This window comes from Camellia sinensis, chromosome 7 (genome assembly GCF_055761805.1).
Source record: "Camellia sinensis isolate YWXY chromosome 7, ASM5576180v1, whole genome shotgun sequence".
In the NCBI taxonomy this organism is placed as follows: Eukaryota; Viridiplantae; Streptophyta; class Magnoliopsida; order Ericales; family Theaceae; genus Camellia; species Camellia sinensis.
This window is the reverse complement of record NC_138967.1, coordinates 173336409-173356134: the sequence shown is the minus strand read 5'-3', so window position 1 is coordinate 173356134 and position 19726 is coordinate 173336409. Positions and strand designations below refer to the sequence as shown.

General features: G+C 36.3%; 1 protein-coding gene across 1 annotated transcript; it reads right to left on the bottom strand.

Moving 5' to 3' along the window:
* Positions 1-12548: 12548 nt before the first annotated feature.
* Positions 12549-15708, bottom strand: LOC114304401 (uncharacterized). Its single transcript, XM_082881375.1, has 4 exons — positions 15286-15708; positions 14000-14898; positions 13405-13495; positions 12549-13316 (listed from the first exon to the last, which is right to left on the bottom strand). Exons 1-4 carry the CDS (start codon positions 15706-15708, stop codon positions 12549-12551), a joined length of 2181 nt encoding a protein of 726 aa, XP_082737501.1.
* Positions 15709-19726: the final 4018 nt, after the last annotated feature.

Below are 19726 nucleotides of genomic sequence, written 5' to 3'. Positions count from 1 at the left end.
TGCTACCATAAAATGAGAATGACTATTATAGACCAAACATTTTGGTCACCAATAGAATACATATTTTTAGCGACTAAGTAGTTTTGGTCGTTGTTTCTTTTGCCAACTAAAATTGTTCATGGCTAAAAACCTATTTAGATTCATTTGAAAACTTTTTGCCACCAAAGTTTTGGTCGCCAAATGATACCCTTCTTTTCTGTGACTAAAAAAATTAGTAGCCAATAGTTTACTTCTCTCGTTCTCAAATTTTTTAGCTACTAATTTGTTGGTCACAAAAACGTTTTGGATTATGTTTTTGCTACTAAATTATTAGTAGCCAAAACTTTTGATTACCTATTTGGCTACCAAAACATTTGGTGGCCAAATAATTTTTCGTTTTGTTTTTTTTTTTTTTTAAAAAAAAAAAAAATTTGTAAACAACCTGTATTCATTATTAGTACAACCTGCATCCTGTATAAACAATATAATCCATCAACACGAAAATTGACTATCAACCATTAAACCATTCAACAACGTGCACACATTTCAATTCCAAGCATTCAAAAAATTATGAAGACAATGTCCAATTCTATATATAATACAAATTCCATACACTCTAAGTCTAATCCAACGTCAATAATTTAAATCCATACATAATACAAAAATAACCAAATTAATTGACAAAAAGAACATTTGTACCACCACAAAAATTTAATCTGTACTGCCTGAAAACTATTTTGTACAACGTGCTATGCTAATTTTTACCATGCCAAATTTAATCGGATATTTACCACACCAAAAGAGTGATTTGTACGAGCCACCATATATACGGATAGAGGTATAAAAACAATGCCCTCCCGTAATTGTCAAAAAATTATATATCCACATTTGTATGTCCAAAACCATCTGCAAAAAAAAAAAAAAAAAATTCATTAGTTTGGTGCCTATATAGCAACTGTATTAATTTCAAACATTAAAAGCCAAGGAGAGTAATAGCTATTAATTAATGAAAGACATCCAAACATGGAATTCTTGACGAGCATCAATTCTATGAATTAATGCCAAAAGTTTTATTTATGGCAATTAAAAGGGCGACAATCAACATAAGCACTAAACAATTTACCAAAAATATTGTGCCACGTTTAACTAATAAAGAAATAGTTAAACAAACTATAGTATTACCAAAATAAGGTGTCCTATTTACGTACCAAAAATATTGTGCCATGTAACTAATAAGGTGTCCTATTTACGTACCGTCCATCCCTATATGTCACATTTGTCACCGGTAAGCTTCCCGTTACCTAAAAACAGTGGTTCAGGGGTTGTTTTGCATTTTCGCCCCCCGAACCCCTTTTTTCAACTAAGTTTTTCAACTCTAACTCCCAACGTAGGTGTCCTATTTCCGTACCGTCTGTCCCTACATGTCACATTTATCACCGGGAAGCTTCCCGTTACGAAAAAACAGTGGTTCGGGGACTGTTTTGCATTTTCGCCCCCCGAACCCCTTTTTTCGACTAAGTTTATGACATTTTCAACCTTAACTCCATACATACGTGTTATATTTATGTCCCGTCTGTCCCTACATGACACATTTGTCACCGTGAAGCTTCACGTTACGAAAAAATGGTGCCTCGGGGGCTGTTTTGCATATTCGCCCCCCGAACCCCTTTTTTCGACTAAGTTTATGATATTTTCTACCCTAACTCCCAACGTACGTGTCCTATTTACGTACCGTCCATCCCTACATGTCACATTTGTCACCGGAAAGCTTCCCGTTACGAAAAAATAGTGGTTCGGGGACTGTTTTGCATTTTCGCCCCCCGAAACCCCTTTTTTCGACTACGTTTATGACATTTTTAACTCTAACTCCCAACGTAGGTGTCCCATTTACGTACCGTCCGTCCCTACATGTCACATTTGTCACCGGGAAGCTTCCCGTTACGAAAAAATAGTGGTTCAGGGGCTGTTTTGCATTTTCGCCCCCCGAACCCCTTTTTTCGACTAAGTTTATGACATTTTCAACTCTAACTCCCAACGTAGGTGTCCTGTTTTCGTACCGTCTATCCCTACATGTCACATTTATCACCAAGAAGCTTCCCGTTACGAAAAAATAGTGGTTCGAGGGGTGTTTTGCATTTTTGCCCCCCGAACCCCTTTTTTCGACTAAGTTTATGACATTTTCAACCTTAACTCCATACAAAGGTTTCCTATTTATGTCCTTAAGCTGTCCGTACATGACACATTTGTCACCAGGAAGCCTCCCGTTATGAAAAATGGTGCCTCGAGGCCTGTTTTGCATTTTCGGCCCCCGAACCCCTTTTTTCGATTAAGTTTATGACATTTTCTACCCTAACTCCTGACGTACGTGTCCTATTTACGTACCGTCTCTCAGTGCATGTCGCATTTATCACCAGGAAGCTTCCCGTTACGAAACAACAGTGGTTCGGGGGCTATTTTTCGTTTTCGTTCCCGAACTCCTTTTTTCGACTAAGTTTATGACATTTTCAACCTTAACTCCATACATACGTGTCCTATTTACGTACCGTCAGTCCCTACATAACACATTTATCACCGGGAAGCTTACCGTTACAAAAAAATGCACAGTGGCAGTGCTACATTTAAGAGGCACAAACATACTACCCCTTTGTTAGTGTCCTACTTACGTACCCCTTTGTATTTGTCTCCTCCCTTGATAGTTTGAACATATATCATGAACTATAGGAAATAAAACTATATTTAAGAGGCACAAACATACTACTAAAACAAATTCAAGTTGTGTCAAGAAAAAAAAAAAAAAACACAAACTAAGCTATCCTATGAATTAAATCATGAAACATTAGCATACATCTATCTATATTTATATATTTTATTATAATTACAGATTGACCCAAGCAACAATATATGTAACAGCAGCCTATTAATACCAATGAACTGAAATGCTAATTAAACTGGTAAGTGAAGTATTATATATATCTATATACACAAATATCTTAATCACGCATTCATTACCAACCAACTGTTTTTCAATTATTATTTTAGTATTATTGTAAACATGAATAACAGTGGCCTGAAGAACAATGTTCAAATCTATTTATATATGCTGGAAGTCCTATCATGCCTCGGAAACAATGTAAATAGGTTTTATTTTTATTTTTATTTTTATTTTATTTATTTATTTTTTTTTTTTTTTTTGTAAATCATGAACTCAAGTCATAGAATTATAATTCACTAAACATGAATGGAATTGATTTCATGTAATAATACACATGGACATGAACTTTATAGGCATTAACATATTTGGTGTAACAAGCAAAAAGTAAATGAAATATTTGGTGTAATAGGCATTAGCATAACTGGAATGCAAATAATTCATCATTACTTAATAAAAGCAAAAAGTAAAGCAACGAAGCTACATATGACTATTGATTATAAATGGTCTTCAAAATGTAAGTAAAACACAATGCAGAAGCAGAAAGTAGAAGATTGAATGTGAGAAAATTAAGGAATCATGATAGATTTTTTAATAGATACACTAAAGTGAATAAGGAACTGTCTACTATTCTCAACCGTTGTTGCACATTTTTTAGTGGTGATAGTTAAACTGATGAATTACATAATTGCGCCTAAGCCTTAGCTGAAATTTACACATCCATTATTCGAATTTCCAACCAATTAGGTCAACAGGATATATCCTTCGTCACATTTAGTTCTTGCAAATTGGTGCCCCCCGAACCCCTTTTTTCGACTAAGTTTATGACATTTTCAACCTGAACTCCATACATACGTGTCCTATTTATGTACCGTCTGTCCGCACATGACACATTTGTCACTGGTAAGCTTCCCGTTACGAAAAAACAGTGGTTCGGGGGCTGTTTTGCATTTTCGCCCCCCGAGCCCCTTTTTTCGACTAAGTTTATGACATTTTCTACTCTAACAGCCAACGTAGGTATCCTATTTTCATACCGTCTGTCCCTACATGTCACATTTATCACCGAGAAGCTTTCCGTTACGAAAAAACAGTGGTTCGGGGGCTGTTTTGCATTTTCGCCCCCCGAACCCCTTTTTTCGACTAAGTTTATGACATTTTCAACTCTAACTTCCAACGTAGTTATCCTATTTACGTACCGCCTGACCCTACATGTCACATTTGTCACTGGGAAGCTTCCCGTTACGAAAAAACAGTGGTTCGGGGGCTATTTTGCATTTTCGCCCCCCGAACCCCTTTTTTCAACTAAGTTTACAACATTTTCAACTCTAACTCCCAACGTAGATATCCTATTTATGTACCGCCTGACCCTACATGTCACATTTGTCACTGGGAAGCTTACCATTAGGTTCAAATAGTGGTTCGAGTTACTATTCAAAATACCTCTGTTGAAAACAACATTGTAATTTAAACGAAGATTGAAATTCGCTATGTTCCTTTAACATGTTGCTACTATAGTTATTCTTAATCAAGTAATCTAGGAATGACTATAAAGAATCAGCTCAGAAACTTATAAACAAAAGCTAAAGCGAAGATATTTAAACAACTCCCACTCAATTTGTGAGGCAGATTTAACTCCCAAATTGATACCATTTTCAACTCTTAAAGCGAACTTATTTAAACAAAGTAAGTGTGACGTTAATGAAATTGTTCTTACCAAAAAGCAAACGTCGAATGCCCAACTTAGATTCCCAAGAGTTGTGACAGTTTGGCAACTACGTTATTAAGATGCTCAACCTTTGTATTTGTCTCCTCCCTTGCCTTTTGTCCCTCCTCCCGCTCTTTCAACATCTCATTGGATAATTTAATGCGCTCATCTCGCTCTTTCAACAGCTCATTGTAACATCTCTCGCGCTCCTCTCGCTCTGTCATTAACTCGTCATGATCTTTTTGCCGCTCCTCACGAAGTGCCTCCACCTCAGCTCGCATTGCCTCCATGTCCTTATCGTATGCTCGTGCTGCAAATATGGTAGAGGGTTGTGGGCCACTCCCAAATCCAAGCAAGTACCTTTTCTTCTGTCCAAGCACTTGCATTGAAATCTCCTCCTGAGTCAATGGCGTCCCCGACTCGATGGCAGCTGCTTGTACATTGACCATCTCTTGCTATCATTGCAAATAAATAAGACGAAATAAACTTTGGCAACATATATGTATTATTGGGTACTAAGTACAATAAAATATTGAATACATATATTTTCTTGTCACATACTTACATGCAGCTCACGACATTTCGGATGGATCCAGTCATTCGTTTTCTTTGAAGTGTGGCTGTCCTCATAGAACTTTGGGAAATCCAACTCTCCATTTTTTGCTACCTATTAACACATCAACGTATAAATCAATGACACTCAAAGTAGATTTTTGCAGACAGATTTGTATGATAACAGAGTTTTTGCAGACAGATTAGTAGTTTAGACACATTTCTGAGCAGTCACAGATTTGTATAGACAAATTTTCATTAACAGATTGTTAAACAAATTTCTGGACAGATTTGGAGACAGATTTTTTGACAGATTTGCAGCCATATTTTCAGACAGATTTGCAGCCAGATTTGCAAATAGATTCTATCCAATAGATTTTTGCAAACAGATCGACTAAGATACCCACTTATAATCACTGAAGATTATGTGTATTGTAACATATGTGTGTACAGGAATATCCCTTTTTTATGAATGTATTTACTTAAATCTAAAACAAATAGAGCTATTTTGTTTATAAGTACCTCATGTGTGTGTGTACAGATTTTTTGCAAATTTTTCCAAACAGAATTGAAAGAGATTTTCCCAGGCAGATATTGTGAGACAGATTTCGAATGAAAAATAGAGTATAGTCCTTTGACAGATTTCGAATGCAAACATGTGGCAAGGGTATCATTAACATAGTTTTTCCACACAATTTTTTTGCAGATAGTGGATGTTTAGTAACAGAGTTCAACATATATATAGTCTAAAATATATATGGATTCAAGTTTAAAAAAATTCAAACTCACCATAGCAACCATTGCGATAGGAAATGAGCGAGACCCATTGGTATGATTGTACGGCAATTGACTCCTATTACTCTTCCCAGCTTTTGACCGTTTCTAAAAATAAGACAAGCAGATAAACATTTTTTTTGTAAATATTAAGGCATATCACATTTTCACATAGATGTATGTACTCTATGTAGTATATTATTTTACCTGATGAGATGCATCTTGCCATGCCACATCGATCAAATGCTTCCAATCATCTAAACTCACCCCTACGGGCGGATGAGCATAGATCTCATCACGTGGAAGTCCCTCTAACAATTCGAATTCTTGCTTCAAGGTGTACCTCCAATCTTTGTACAACCCATAGGCCTTCTTATTCACAATCTCTTGTGCTTATAAGTCATTGTGGAAATCGTCTCCAATTTGAAACTTGTCCTACAAGCATAACAAATTGAAATTGTAATCATTAAATAATAGTTTCTGTTATTAGCATACATAATACAATTACATCTTGTGGACAAGTAATATTACTTACAAGAACAGCTTGGATGACGGCAGCTTTTGTAGTCTCATCAAGATCCAGCCATGACTTCACATCTTTCAAAGGGCACAAGGTTCTAATTTGAATTCCTAACTCGTTAGTTGCTGGAGTGGCATACTTGCCAGTCATTGCATTCAACCCCCGATCGATGTGAACATAACATTTTTCCCCTTTCTTGGCTCTAATTATTTTTTGTATGCCTTTGCCAAGTGTCAGTCCGCGTACACGTAGGGGCTTTGAAGTCCCTGTTAACAAAATAACAACAAAAAAATTGGCAACAAATTGGCTACAAAAAAACAATGACAATGGCAATGGCAAGTGATAATTGACAAATTTGATACACTTTAATCTTACCTACGCCACTCGGCTGCGTTTCGGATGGGGCTTGTGTCTCATCAGAATCAACCATTGGTTGGCTAGTGACATGATGAGATAGACCTACATTTGATCAGATGGGAAGAACAGGAGATGGGGCAACGGGTGATCCCAAAGGAATAGCAGCTGGCGAGTCTGTTTCTGGCTGCGTGAGTGTCTTCTTCCGAAGCCGACCAGTCTTTAATCCAGGAACCATTTTCCAATCTGCAATACCACAAGTAACACTATAAAGCATGATTATGCGTGCTTTAAAATAAATTAGACAAAAATAAATTTTTATAGCATGAACTATCTCAAGTAATACATGCTTAAGTACATGATTTAGCATGATATACATGAACTAAATTACACAAAAACAATAAAAATAAATAAAACTTCGTCACAGAAAAAAAGTACACCCAAATAATGCTTGAGTGAGAGAAAATATAAATAAATAAATAAATTGAAGATCTCGTCATTCAATGAGGAATGCTTTTGCATAATTCCATTGAACATTCAAAAGATGATGGGTGCTTTCAGAAGCTTTGTTCCATGGTAAATGTGCTTAAATGTAGTCTACATACATGGATGAAAGATGTATAACTCTGTCATATATTGCTTAGTATAATTAATAAATAAACTACTACTACTATGAGCATTACAACCTATTGTTTTACATTTGTCAATCCAAAACTCTACTTCATCTAGATTTTAGTTCATTATAATTGAATTTTACCCTTTTAAGGATAACTTAAAAAAAAAAAAAAAACACTGAAAAATTAGGGGAACACTCTGGAGCGCTAAATTCACTATTTGGGAACACAAGTTTCGAAATGTGCGCTCCAAAACATAAATCATTAGGGTGTTAGCATTTTCTGGTAACATTAGGGCTCTAGGAGGCACAAATGAGCAGTCACATGCTTGTCATTTACAACTTACCTCAAAGACTGCCAGTCACTCCTGGGGCTACCCACATCTCCTGGATTTTGGTCTGCCTGCATATGCACATAATCATTAGTTAGTCTCTTCAGCATTGCAATTCTGCACCAGATTAACAAACGAGCACTTGAAACCTTTAAAGCTGCCTCCTGAAAGTTATGAACATGAAGTGCGGCTTCTTCTGGACTGCTTGCTCCCAACTAGGAAAATTTTGAATTCACAAATTAAACGTCTTGGTTGTTTATTGTATTGAGAAGCAGCACAATATCTGACAAGGTATTTACCCCACCTTTAGTTGATCATTGTGATTAGAAGTATTGTAAAGTGTGAAAATGAAGAATACCTTAAAGTTACATAGCAGAGGGTCATAACAGTCCATAAGAAGAGAAAAAAATAAAACATATTGACGCGCCATAGTTAAATGATTTAACATTCATACTTTTCTTTGAATGCTTTCTCTCCCATTGTCAGTCACCCGTATACATGAGTCGATTATTGCGCTTCTAATAGGATCCTGGCATTAGAAATAACGTCTTTCATTAAGATATCATTCACACCAAATTTGGTACTTGTGTAAAATGTGGGAAGTCAAAAACATAATATAAAACCTTAAAATATTGTAAGAAATCCACTTGCAATAGCTGTGGACAAGTGTGGATTACTTATCCATATGTTTAAAAATGAAGACAATTTATCATTCATTTTAGCCACCTGTTGACATTCTTGGATCCCTGTAATGACAGAAATCATTCACACTCCAAAAATGTTAGCCATTCAAATGGCTAATTCCACACAGAAGAGCAAACATTTTAGCCTGCTTTTGGACTTGGTGTTGGTCCAAACAAGTTGCCAAACAGTTTGTCTAACCAGTAACCACCAGTTCAGCATCTTTTCTTGTGCAGGCATTGATGAATAACACAGTTTATCATATTGCACTGGAAGAAACCAAAATGCATGAGGGATTTGCACACAAAATGTTGATTACAGATAGAAGGCAAAAGAGGTTACAAAATTAGCCAAACATAGTAAGCCCCTCTAATTAACATTTGCATCCAAAGAGAGATTCTCAAACAAATCAAGTGTCAGCTTAGCACACAACAGTCCACATCTTAAGAAACTACTTTATGTATTCATTTCTAATTACCCCAAGAGAACACACTTTCTAAATGATTTCCATTGTACGCGGTGTCACCAACCAATAGAAAACAAGAAGTGCCCCAGCCCAAGTGGTCAGATGCCTGCTTGGCCTCCTCATCTATGGAGGTGACTACTAACTCACTGATGTATTTCCAAAAAAATAAGAAAAAAAAAAAAATGCAAAACCACAAATGGGATTAGACGGACATCCCCCCTCTTCTCCCACTAGCTTAACCATATAGTCCTCATCATCGGAATATGATATTGATACCCACTTATCACTGTCATTGTACCTAATTTTAATGTACATAAAGGATGGCAAAACTCACAAGACATCATCCTTGCACAGTTGCATGTGAGACAACAACCAAATTCAAATAAAGACACCCCCAAAATCTGCTAGCAAGTTGTCTAAAAAGACATTTTGAAAAAGAAAAGGAAGTCGGTACTATGTCATTACCATGTTTTCTGATGGGAGTTATTATTGTACAACAAGACTTCCTAATTGTTACCCAGAATTTTTTACACTGGATATGCTTTATGATACACAAAATAAGGCCTAAGTAAAATTCACAAATAAAAGCATCCCCAATTCAAACTGACAAAATCAATAAATTTCTTTTACACAAACAAACAAACACAAAGATGATCATACATAAATACATACACACAAAATGCATACCTATGTAAAAACATGGGTGAATTACACTTTGCCCCCTTTATGTTTGGCCATTTTCCCACTTTGACCCTTAACGTTTTTTTCCCTCACTTTGGCGCTTCATGTTTTAAATTTTTTCCTAAAACTAGATTTTGTTCAAAATTAGACCAAAAAAATTGGTGATTAAACTAAAGCAAGGATTGAAGATTGCATGGTTTGACCTTTAATTACAATGCATGGTTTGGCTAGTTATGAAGACTTCAGCTGGACTAGTATATCTTCTTACATGTCTGTTAGAACCTTTTGTGCCATCCTTTTCCATTGAGGTATTCACTGCCTGTGGCTCCATATAACATTTTTGGAATTTGTGGGATATCTTATTTTCATCAATGCCTATATGCTTTTGCCTCGAATGCCAATACAGGTATTTAAGCAGCTCAATTTGCCTCCTGAAATGCAAGTTTTGGTTCTGATGAAAATGGAGATATTGAAAGGGCAAAGAGACGCTGCGGGTTTCTACCTGCTGGTCACAAAATTGGAATACCAGAGCCATTGTTTAAGGAACTGGTATATATTTTTTTCAATTCTGCATCATATGTTGTGTTTTAGCTATTGTTTCATGGATTTGGTTGATAACCTACTTATTTGGTGTGAATTTGGGGTGTGCAGAAAGATGAAGAAGTGGAGTTCTTTAGGCAGAAGTTTCTAACCTTTTTCAATGTTTCCCTAGCAACTAACATGGAAGTGTACAAATTGTGGTGGACATATGGTCCCCCACCTGCTTCTTGAGCCTCAAATAATATGCTTACTTGTGGCTTTGCATCATTGGTTTTGCCCAAAATGTTCCTCTATTCATTCACATTAGCCCCTCATGCCTTCCTACAAATGACATGTAAGAGGTTAAAAGATTAAAAGAGAGAGAGAGAAAGAAAATTATGGAATGTTAGTGTAGGAGCTAATTTTATACAACCATGCTGCTTGGTTAAGTTAGAGGAGAGACAATTGAGCTAGATATGTACTCAACGTTTAAATAATTGTTTGGTCAAGTGTTTAAACAAGTATAATATTTGGATGGGTGAAGTACTAGTGAAAGGTGAACCAAGTTAGTGATAAGTCAATGATTAGTGAGCTAATATTTATCACTTCAGGAAAAATCGTCACATGAAACACAATTATGCCTAGAATAGAGTAATATGAACAAGTCATTATATAATACTCTTAATGATAAAATCAAAAAATACAAAGGAATCACTTAAGTCCAAGTAGAGGTACAGTATCACACAAGCTGAAACTTACACTATATATTGAGAGAGTAGCTTGCGATATTAACTTAAGTATTGGAGTGTTCCTGATTGATCATTCGGGCTAACAAAGACTAACGGGTTTGTGATTACACGTCATAAGAAAGCTCATTGATATTGATATTACCATTGTCATCTACTCATTCTAGTGCGGTTCAACTATTTCTCCGCCCATTAACAAATAAAGTGTGAATGTTATTTGTGCGTTTCTTTGAAAATAGGCAAAAAGACGACAACAACAACAAAAAAGAAAAAAAAGAAAGAGCACAAAGTTAACTTAAAAGCAGTTGTTAAACCAATCTAATTGGCCTTCTAAGCCAGAAATAAGGTTAAACTTTATAATATTCACCCACAAATCACCATATACTTGAATATTTTTGGCATAAATTCATTTCACTACATTTCGCTATCTATCTATGGTATTTTTAAAAATGTTAACATTCAACACCAATGATATTGATCACTTCAATACTATAATAATTAAAATTTTATATTATAGAATGTGTCTCTGTTTGTTAGAATCAATCTCACATTTATAAAGCATCAAGTCCTTTAGTAAGTAAATTTTGGTAAATCTTGGTAATTTTTTTTGAAAAAATCTCAAATCAAGGTTACAGTAAAATTTAAATTTGTAATTTATTTTTATGAAAAACAAGTTTGTCATGTATTTGATATAAATCTTTTTGTTTCCGTTTTTGTGTATTAGACTTGTATCAAACTAAGTCTAGTGTAATTTAAATTTTTTTTAGACATTTTGTCTCACTGATATGCAATTATGTCCAAAAAAAAACAAAACAGCACAAAAAATTACTATTGCTTTCTTCCTTCTTTCGGTATTATGATAACAAAATGCACTCAGGGAGATGTGTGATGGTGTGTCTGTCAATATTAGAAGATTTTTTTACTGCATTGTACGAACGAAAATGTGTGGTGGTCCCAAATCAGCCACACCAACCTTACACGGCAGTACAATTGTTCGTACAACGCACACAAGCAGAAACATGGATACAGACACGAGTAAATGTTCGTAAGAAAATAAAACCTGCAATTGCACTGTCAGCCTGCAATTGCACTGTCAGCACTGTCAGCCTAACAAATATGGTTTGAAAGCTGATGATTTTGTTATTATAACTATAGAAATTTCATAGAATTTTCAGAATTTTCTAATTTCCACATATTTCAGATTTCCAGATTTGAGCGTGATTTCCAGATTTTCAGATTCGCAGATACAGACTAAGGTGATTTCCAGATTTGGACAAAAACCAAATTATTTGACGAGCACCAGATTTTCTTATTACAAATATAGTATTTTCATAGAATTTTCTGCATTTTCAGATTCCCACATTATCCAGATTTCCAGATTTCAGATTTCCAGATTTCCAGAATTTGCAGACCAAAGTGATTTCTAGATTTCCAGATCTCAGATTTTCAGAATTTTCAGATTTCCAGATTTTCTTATTATAACTATAGAATTTTCATAATAATAGAAGTTTGATGAGCACCAATTGTTCCAAAATAATACAAAAAAAACGCATTCATGATAGTGTTTTATATCACAACATATTGACATTTACAAAGATAGATCCCCCTTCATTATAAAATGAGTTTCCTTTGCATTTGTGCACCAATTGAACTTTCACAATGCTCTAATTATGACATGCACTAAAGCATGATATACATCAAGATTCTACATCAACATCTGTATCAAAATCACTTTGTAGGTCATATTCTTCGTCTGTGTCGTCACCCTCCCTCATTAATCCATCTTCATCATCACAGATGAAGCCAGCATCTGTAACACCCTTGGCTTCTACACGTCTGACAGATTGCAACACTTCCATTGGAATAATTTCATATTCAATATCATGTCGACGCAAAACCACATCATCATCAATAGCCATAGCAGGTACGACCTCGGTGGTTTCTTCTTGTTGGAACACATCATCAGGTTGTACGACATCCATCTCTGGCACATCCCAAATTCCTCGATGTTGGAACTTTTCTACGGCTCTCCAATTGGTACCTAATTTGGTATCATTAACATAGAATACTTGTTCAACCTGACTTGGTAATACAAATGAGTCATCTTTGTACCATCGACTTGTTATATCAACTGTTGTGAAATGTGGTTCTACACGCATAGTTCTACTACTAACGGTGTTAAACCATTCACATTGGAACAATACTATCCGACGTCTGAACAAATAGTTTAGTTCCCACACTCTGCACAAGTGTCCATAGAAGTGTATTAATTGGCCTCGATGCTCCCCTTCCACGACTAATCCACTATTCTGACTTTTCCGACGGTTGTCACGGTCGATAGTATGATAACGGACACCATTACAAATACATCCTGAATATGTGTTCACTAAGCCACTAGGACTATTGGCTAATGACCACATATCATCAGTTGCTTCGGGGGAAACTTGGCTCCGCAATTCATTCATCTACATGAAGAACATGTGTCATGTTACTAGCATGCGTGACATTTACGTAATGTACGATCTATGGTAGGATATGAGAATACTAGCTTACATGATCTTTGAACCATTTAGGGAATTCTTTCCGATGTCTGTTTTCGATGTCGAACGCACCGGCTCTTTGGTGTAACAAGTTCTTGTGCTCCCTAGTTACAATAAATGCGATTCAAAAATATTTACTAAGATAAAGACAAATCAATTTACAACAAAAACATTATAAATACGTTTGAAGGATTCATACTGTACGTGTTTATCCACTTCTGTGCTATTGTGTAGGACAAACCAATGAGCTAACTCGTGTTCAGCTACGGACACATCGGGCGCCCTTGTCACTAGACCAAATGGACGTACAGTTTGAGTGAATACCGCCAACCCTGGGCCACGGTCACCCGTGTCATAATTCCTTTCTGGGTGGTTAAACAATGTTTCCACTCCATCCAAATACATTGAACAAAATGTAGTACATTCTTTGGAAATGTAAGCCTCGGCAATAGAACCTTCAGGATGAGTTTTGTTGGCCACAAACCCTTTTAGACGGCCCAAGCAACCTAAATCCCAAGCCGTTGACAATGTTATAGGACAATCTTTATATCAGCAGTAAAGCGTTAATTAAAATTTGACAGTAATTTGTACGAGGGCTGAGTTAATACCTCTCAATTGGGTACATCCATCGATATTGCACTGGGCCTCCAAGCATAGCCTCTCGAGGCAAGTGAATTGCCAAGTGGACCATGACATCAAAAAAAGCCGGCGGGAAAATCATCTCAAGCTTACAAAGTATGAGTATGATTTGTTCATCCAATTTATGCAAATCTGAACGCCTCAATGTCTTTGAACACAATTGTTTGAAGAAATTTCCCAACTCAAAAAGTGTCGTTCCGATTTCCTTATTAAGGTAGCCACGCATTCCAATTGGAAGAAGTCGTTGTATAAGGACATGACTGTCATGACTTTTGAGGCCAGATAATTTTCCAGCTTGAGCGGTGACACAATTGGAGATATTTGCTGCATAGCCATCAGGGTACTTCATTGATTTCAAGAAATCACAAAAGCCTTCTCTCTCTTTCACAGACAATGTGTACAATGCGGGAGGCTTTTCAAAGGACCCATTAGAACGCCTCTTCAAGTGTAAATCTTTACGCATTTTCATGTCCTCCAAATCTAAGCGTGCTTTGTCTGTGTCCTTGTTCTTTCCATCTACGCTCAAAAGTGTCCCAACGACATTGTCACATATATTCTTTTCAATATGCATGACATCAAGGTTGTGTCGAAGCTTCAACGTCTTCCAATAGGGCAAGTCAAACATAATGCTTCTCTTGCTCCAATTCAAATTTTGATGTTCATTCCTTTGTCGTTTTCGATTTTGTGGGTGCTTTCCATACGGCTTGTAAGTCGCAGAATCAATTTGCTCTAGTATTTGGTCCCCCGATAAGTCCAAAGGTTTGGACCTATGCTCCATTTGACCATTGAAGAGCTTACTTGTTCGCCAAGTGTAGTTCTCAGGCAAGTGGCGACGAGCACCCATATACCCTATTTTACTTCGTAATCCCTGAGACGATGCATTATTGTTACAATTAGGGCAAGCCAAGTAACCCTTTGTACTCCACCCTGACATGTTACCGTACGCAGGGAAGTCATTTATGGTCCACATTACCGCCGCATGCATTCTAAAAATTTGCCCGTTCGATGCATCATATGTTTGCACACCATGCTCCCACAAATTCTTCAATTCTTCTATTAGTGGTTGCAAGTAAACATCAATGTCTCTTCCAGGTGCCGATCGTCCGGGAATAAGCAATGACATCATGCAATATGGCTCTTTCATGCACTTCCACGGTGGGAGATTGTAAGGCATTAAGATTACGGGCCACATGCTATATGATGTGCTCATATTCCCAAATGGATTGAAACCATCTGTTGCCAGCCCTAGCCTTACATTTCGAGAGTCATTAGAAAACATCGGATGTTGCTTATCAAAGTCCTTCCATGCTTCACCATCGGTCGGGTGCCTTAATATGTCATCATCCACACGCTTCTCACTGTGCCATCTCATATCTGCGGCTGTTTTTTTGGACATATACAGTCTTTTCAACCTCGGTGTCAAAGGAAAGTACCGCAATACCTTGTGTGGAATTTTTTTACCACCATCATCGTTCAACTTGTATCTACACGCGTCACATGTAGGGCATTTCTCCAAATTAGTACTCTCCTTCCAAAATAGTGCACAATCATTCTTGCACGAATGAATTGTTTCATATCCCAAACCCAAGTCACGTAAGAACTTCTTAGCATCATAGAGTGTCCATGGAACTGTTGGATCACATTCTGGTAGAATGTCCTTGAATACCTGCATAACCATATCGAATTACTTGTTGCTCCATTTGTTGTACACCTTCACATGAAGCATCTTAATGACGAATGATAACACAGAAAACTTTTCACATGTCGGGTGAACTTTGCGTTGTGCATCTTCGAATAACCTAGTGAACTTATGCAAATCCTCCCTCTCCAAACCATTAGGTTCCTCGTCGGTATGATCATCCATAAGACCACTCACATAAATTTCTTCCAACATAATAGGCAATTCATCCATGGGCGGATCATCGATATCTGTCATACATTCGCCACTACCTCCATATTGGTCATTTGATACACTAGGACGAGACACGGGAACATGTTCCCCGTGATGCACCCAAGTTAGATACGAAGATGCCATGCGTCTTCGAATCAAGTGCATCCACACAACTTGTCTGCTATATTTTGTGCCATTAATGCAATCAACACACGGACACCTAATTTCATCCTCTACGCCTATATTTGCCGTAGCAAAATCAAGGAATGACTTCACCCCTTGTTGATACTCTTTACTTGTCAACCGATTATTTATCGTCATCCAACTCTTGTCCATTTTGTCACCTACAACTCACACAAAGATTAACCAAGGAAGCCATGAGAACACGCATTTCAAGTTGAGATAGATTAGGTTGTTTTTCATTCACTGTTTGGCTTGTCACATAAATCTCTTTTAGGGTGGAACTTTATGACACGATTAGTTCTAAAACAAGTTAATTTAAGAAATGACCCGTAATTTTGGACCACTAGATAGCATAACTAGTAGAGCACTAGTACTAGTGAAACTATATGGTCAATGATAGAATGATATATCAAAATAATGAAAACCATGTCATGCTCTTCACAATGTGTGTGCATGACATGTTATTTGTTAAAAAAAAAAAGTAAAGACAGAAACACATTTCCAACAGTTGGCTCTACATGGCAACTGTGCATGTCCGCAAATGCATATTCACACGTGAACATTTCAGAATAGAAGCATATTAGATGTTATCAATGAGAGATGTATCTACAAAGTCATGTGAAAATCCAGAATAGAAGCATTGACAGTACTCATGAACATTTCATACGGCTTAAAGCACATTTTGCAGAAAAGAGAATAAATAAGCCAGACGATGTGGAGGCAAGTTTGCTGCAAGGTAGAATTTCTCTGATATGACATACTCTTGAAAAAACTTGTTGATATGAGCATGTAATTTTGTCTCATGGCAAGTTAGTTAAGCACTCAAATTAACTGAAATTCACAGCATTACCATTTTCGAAAGCTCTTCATGTGGCCTATTCTAGAGAATTAACATATTGAGCCTCTTCATCCTCTACGCCTAACTTTGCCTTAAGTAGTCGCGAACCTTAAGCACACCAAGCTCGGCCTTCTTTATGTTGCCTCGCCTAGCCACGCGGAAAGTGCTGGGCTAGTGCTTGGCTGCATTTTGCAACTAGGAGCACGCCTAAGCATGACTTTTATTACAATGAAACAGGTTAAGAGTTATACCACTTAAACTCAGATTTGTTTTCTTAACAAGAGAAGAATGTCAAAGCCATAGGCTTTTTGACGCTCACAAATCAAAATAGCGAGGGAGGGCCAATTGGAGAAGATGATGGACGAAGGAGGCTGCAATGGTTGACGACAAGGCTATAAAGGTGACGGAGCATTTTACAAATAGCATACTTACCATGGGAAGTTAAAACTCCAAAATCCTATCCATGCAAATGTAAGTACTACTAGTCCTGCACTAACAGTGGCCACAAACATATATTATAATATGTGACCTAAAGCAGCTAATAATTAATATCCATTAAAAAAAAAAAAAAAAACCAACCTGAATGACAATCCTGTGCTACAGGATTACCATTAGGGGTTCACAGTGGTCGACGGCAATTGCAGATGGAAATGGCAAGCAATGAAAGAGCATACACGATCAGGGAAATGAGCTAGAGGCAGAGAGAGAAAGAGACGGTGATGGCCACAAAGAAAATGGTAACTCCACAGAGTAGACCAGCAAGCTCTAGCAAGCAGCTTGGTTTTGGGTAGTTGGCAATGATGTATTTACCGACAATGAGTCATCTTTGTGCAAACACCATAGAAAAGAAATTTTTAATTAACAAAGTTAAAATCCCTCATCTTGTTGGACAGTACAGGTTTGTAGGAAAGACTTGGATGTGAATCAAAAGTAAGAGGATGTCAACTTCGGGTACAAATCAATTGAGCCAAAGAGTTGTTTGGTGCAGAAAATCCCTATTCATAAGTCCAAGATAAGCATCCCTTGTACAATAATATGATTATACAAGTATATTTCAAATTACCACGTTGTCATGCAAAATGAAATGTTCCATTCTTCACACCTAACTGTTGGTATTAATATAAAAAACTACCCATGGTACATATCAGCGGTTCACCCCTAACTATTAGTGTTAACATAAAAAATACCCAAGCTACATAATAGCAGCTGATCAAAGGATGACTGGATCTTCACTAGCAAACAATTTCCTTTAGCAATCAATATGCCTTAGTTAGTTGAAGAATTTATGTTAGAAAAGCAAACAATTTCCTTTAGCAATCAATATTCCTTTAGCAATCCATTTAATCTGAAGAAAATCTTTACTCAAAACCATAAAAATTCCAAAAGCAAAAATAAGGTCAAGGACAAGGTTTGGACCTATATTAAGTACCTCAACATTGTTACAGGCATCCAAAAGCAACGAGCAGCTAGTATATTTACTCAAAACCATAAAAATTCCTCTTTTATATGTACTACTACTACAAGACTTTGCCCTAGTTTATGTAGCAAATGGGTTGATTCACCCCAAGCATTGCCCTAATTTTTAATTTGAATCACATTTCAATAACAATGCCCTAATTGAGGGCATTTCGTACTTCATATTCTGTGTGTTTTGACACACACATATATATATATATATATATGTATATAGGCATATATATATATATGTATATATGTGTGTGTGTGTAAACAGAGACAGATAGAAACTGAGGCAAATCGAGAGGGAGATACAGAGAGAGGGAGAGACAGATGCGAAATTCAAACATACCTGGGAGGGAGTTCGGGGGATGATCCAGTTCGGGGGAGTTCGGGTGATGGAAACTATTCCTGTACAGAAAAGGGCAGAGGCGTGAGTGTACATATGATTTGGGAAAATAATCGAGTATATATGGAATCAATGTTGTGAATATATGATTCGTGTGTGTGTGTGTAAACAGAGAGAGAGAGAAAGAGGGAAACCGAAAGACCGTGTGAGATGTTTAAGAAATGGAGAGGGAGATACAGAGAGAGAGAAGGAGATACCTGGGAGGGAGTGTGGGAGATGATACAACAACTCTTGCGATGGAGACAGAGCAGTGATAGAGGCGGGAGTGCGAGAGGGAGGGAACTGGGATCCTTTTGCAATGCAAATAGAAGAAAAAGTAATATTCCCTCCACAATTTCGTGGCACGTTTGGCGACCAAAATCAAATTAGTTGCCGAAACTAATTAATTCTAAAACAAACTTTTGGCGACCAAAATTTTGGTCACGAAAGGTAAAAACGTGACATTTTTTTTATTTTTTGTTTTCATTCGACAAAACAAATCGAAAAATTATAATTTTATTCTAAAATTTCAAAAAAAATTCAGTAAAGATAAAAAATAACAAAAAAAAAATAGTAAATATTTGTTGCTTATTTTGAATTTTTAAAACATATATATTTGTTAGATTCGACTCGAAAAAATGAATTATCTTAAAATAGGTGTTTTTTTAGATGTTGCCCAATGGTTCATGTGATAGAAAAATAAAATTAAAAATATTAATTGATTATCTTAAAAGAAAATAGAAGTAAATGTTACAAAGTTTGTAACATTAATGTTTTAAAAATCGAACCGGTGAGCAAATCGATCCGTAACATATCAAATATATTAAAATTATATTTAAATAAAAATATAAGTAATAAAATTATAAATTATAAATATTAAATTATCTTAAATATTTGTCCTAATATTTTTTTCAAAATACATAATTTCAAAATTTCAAAAT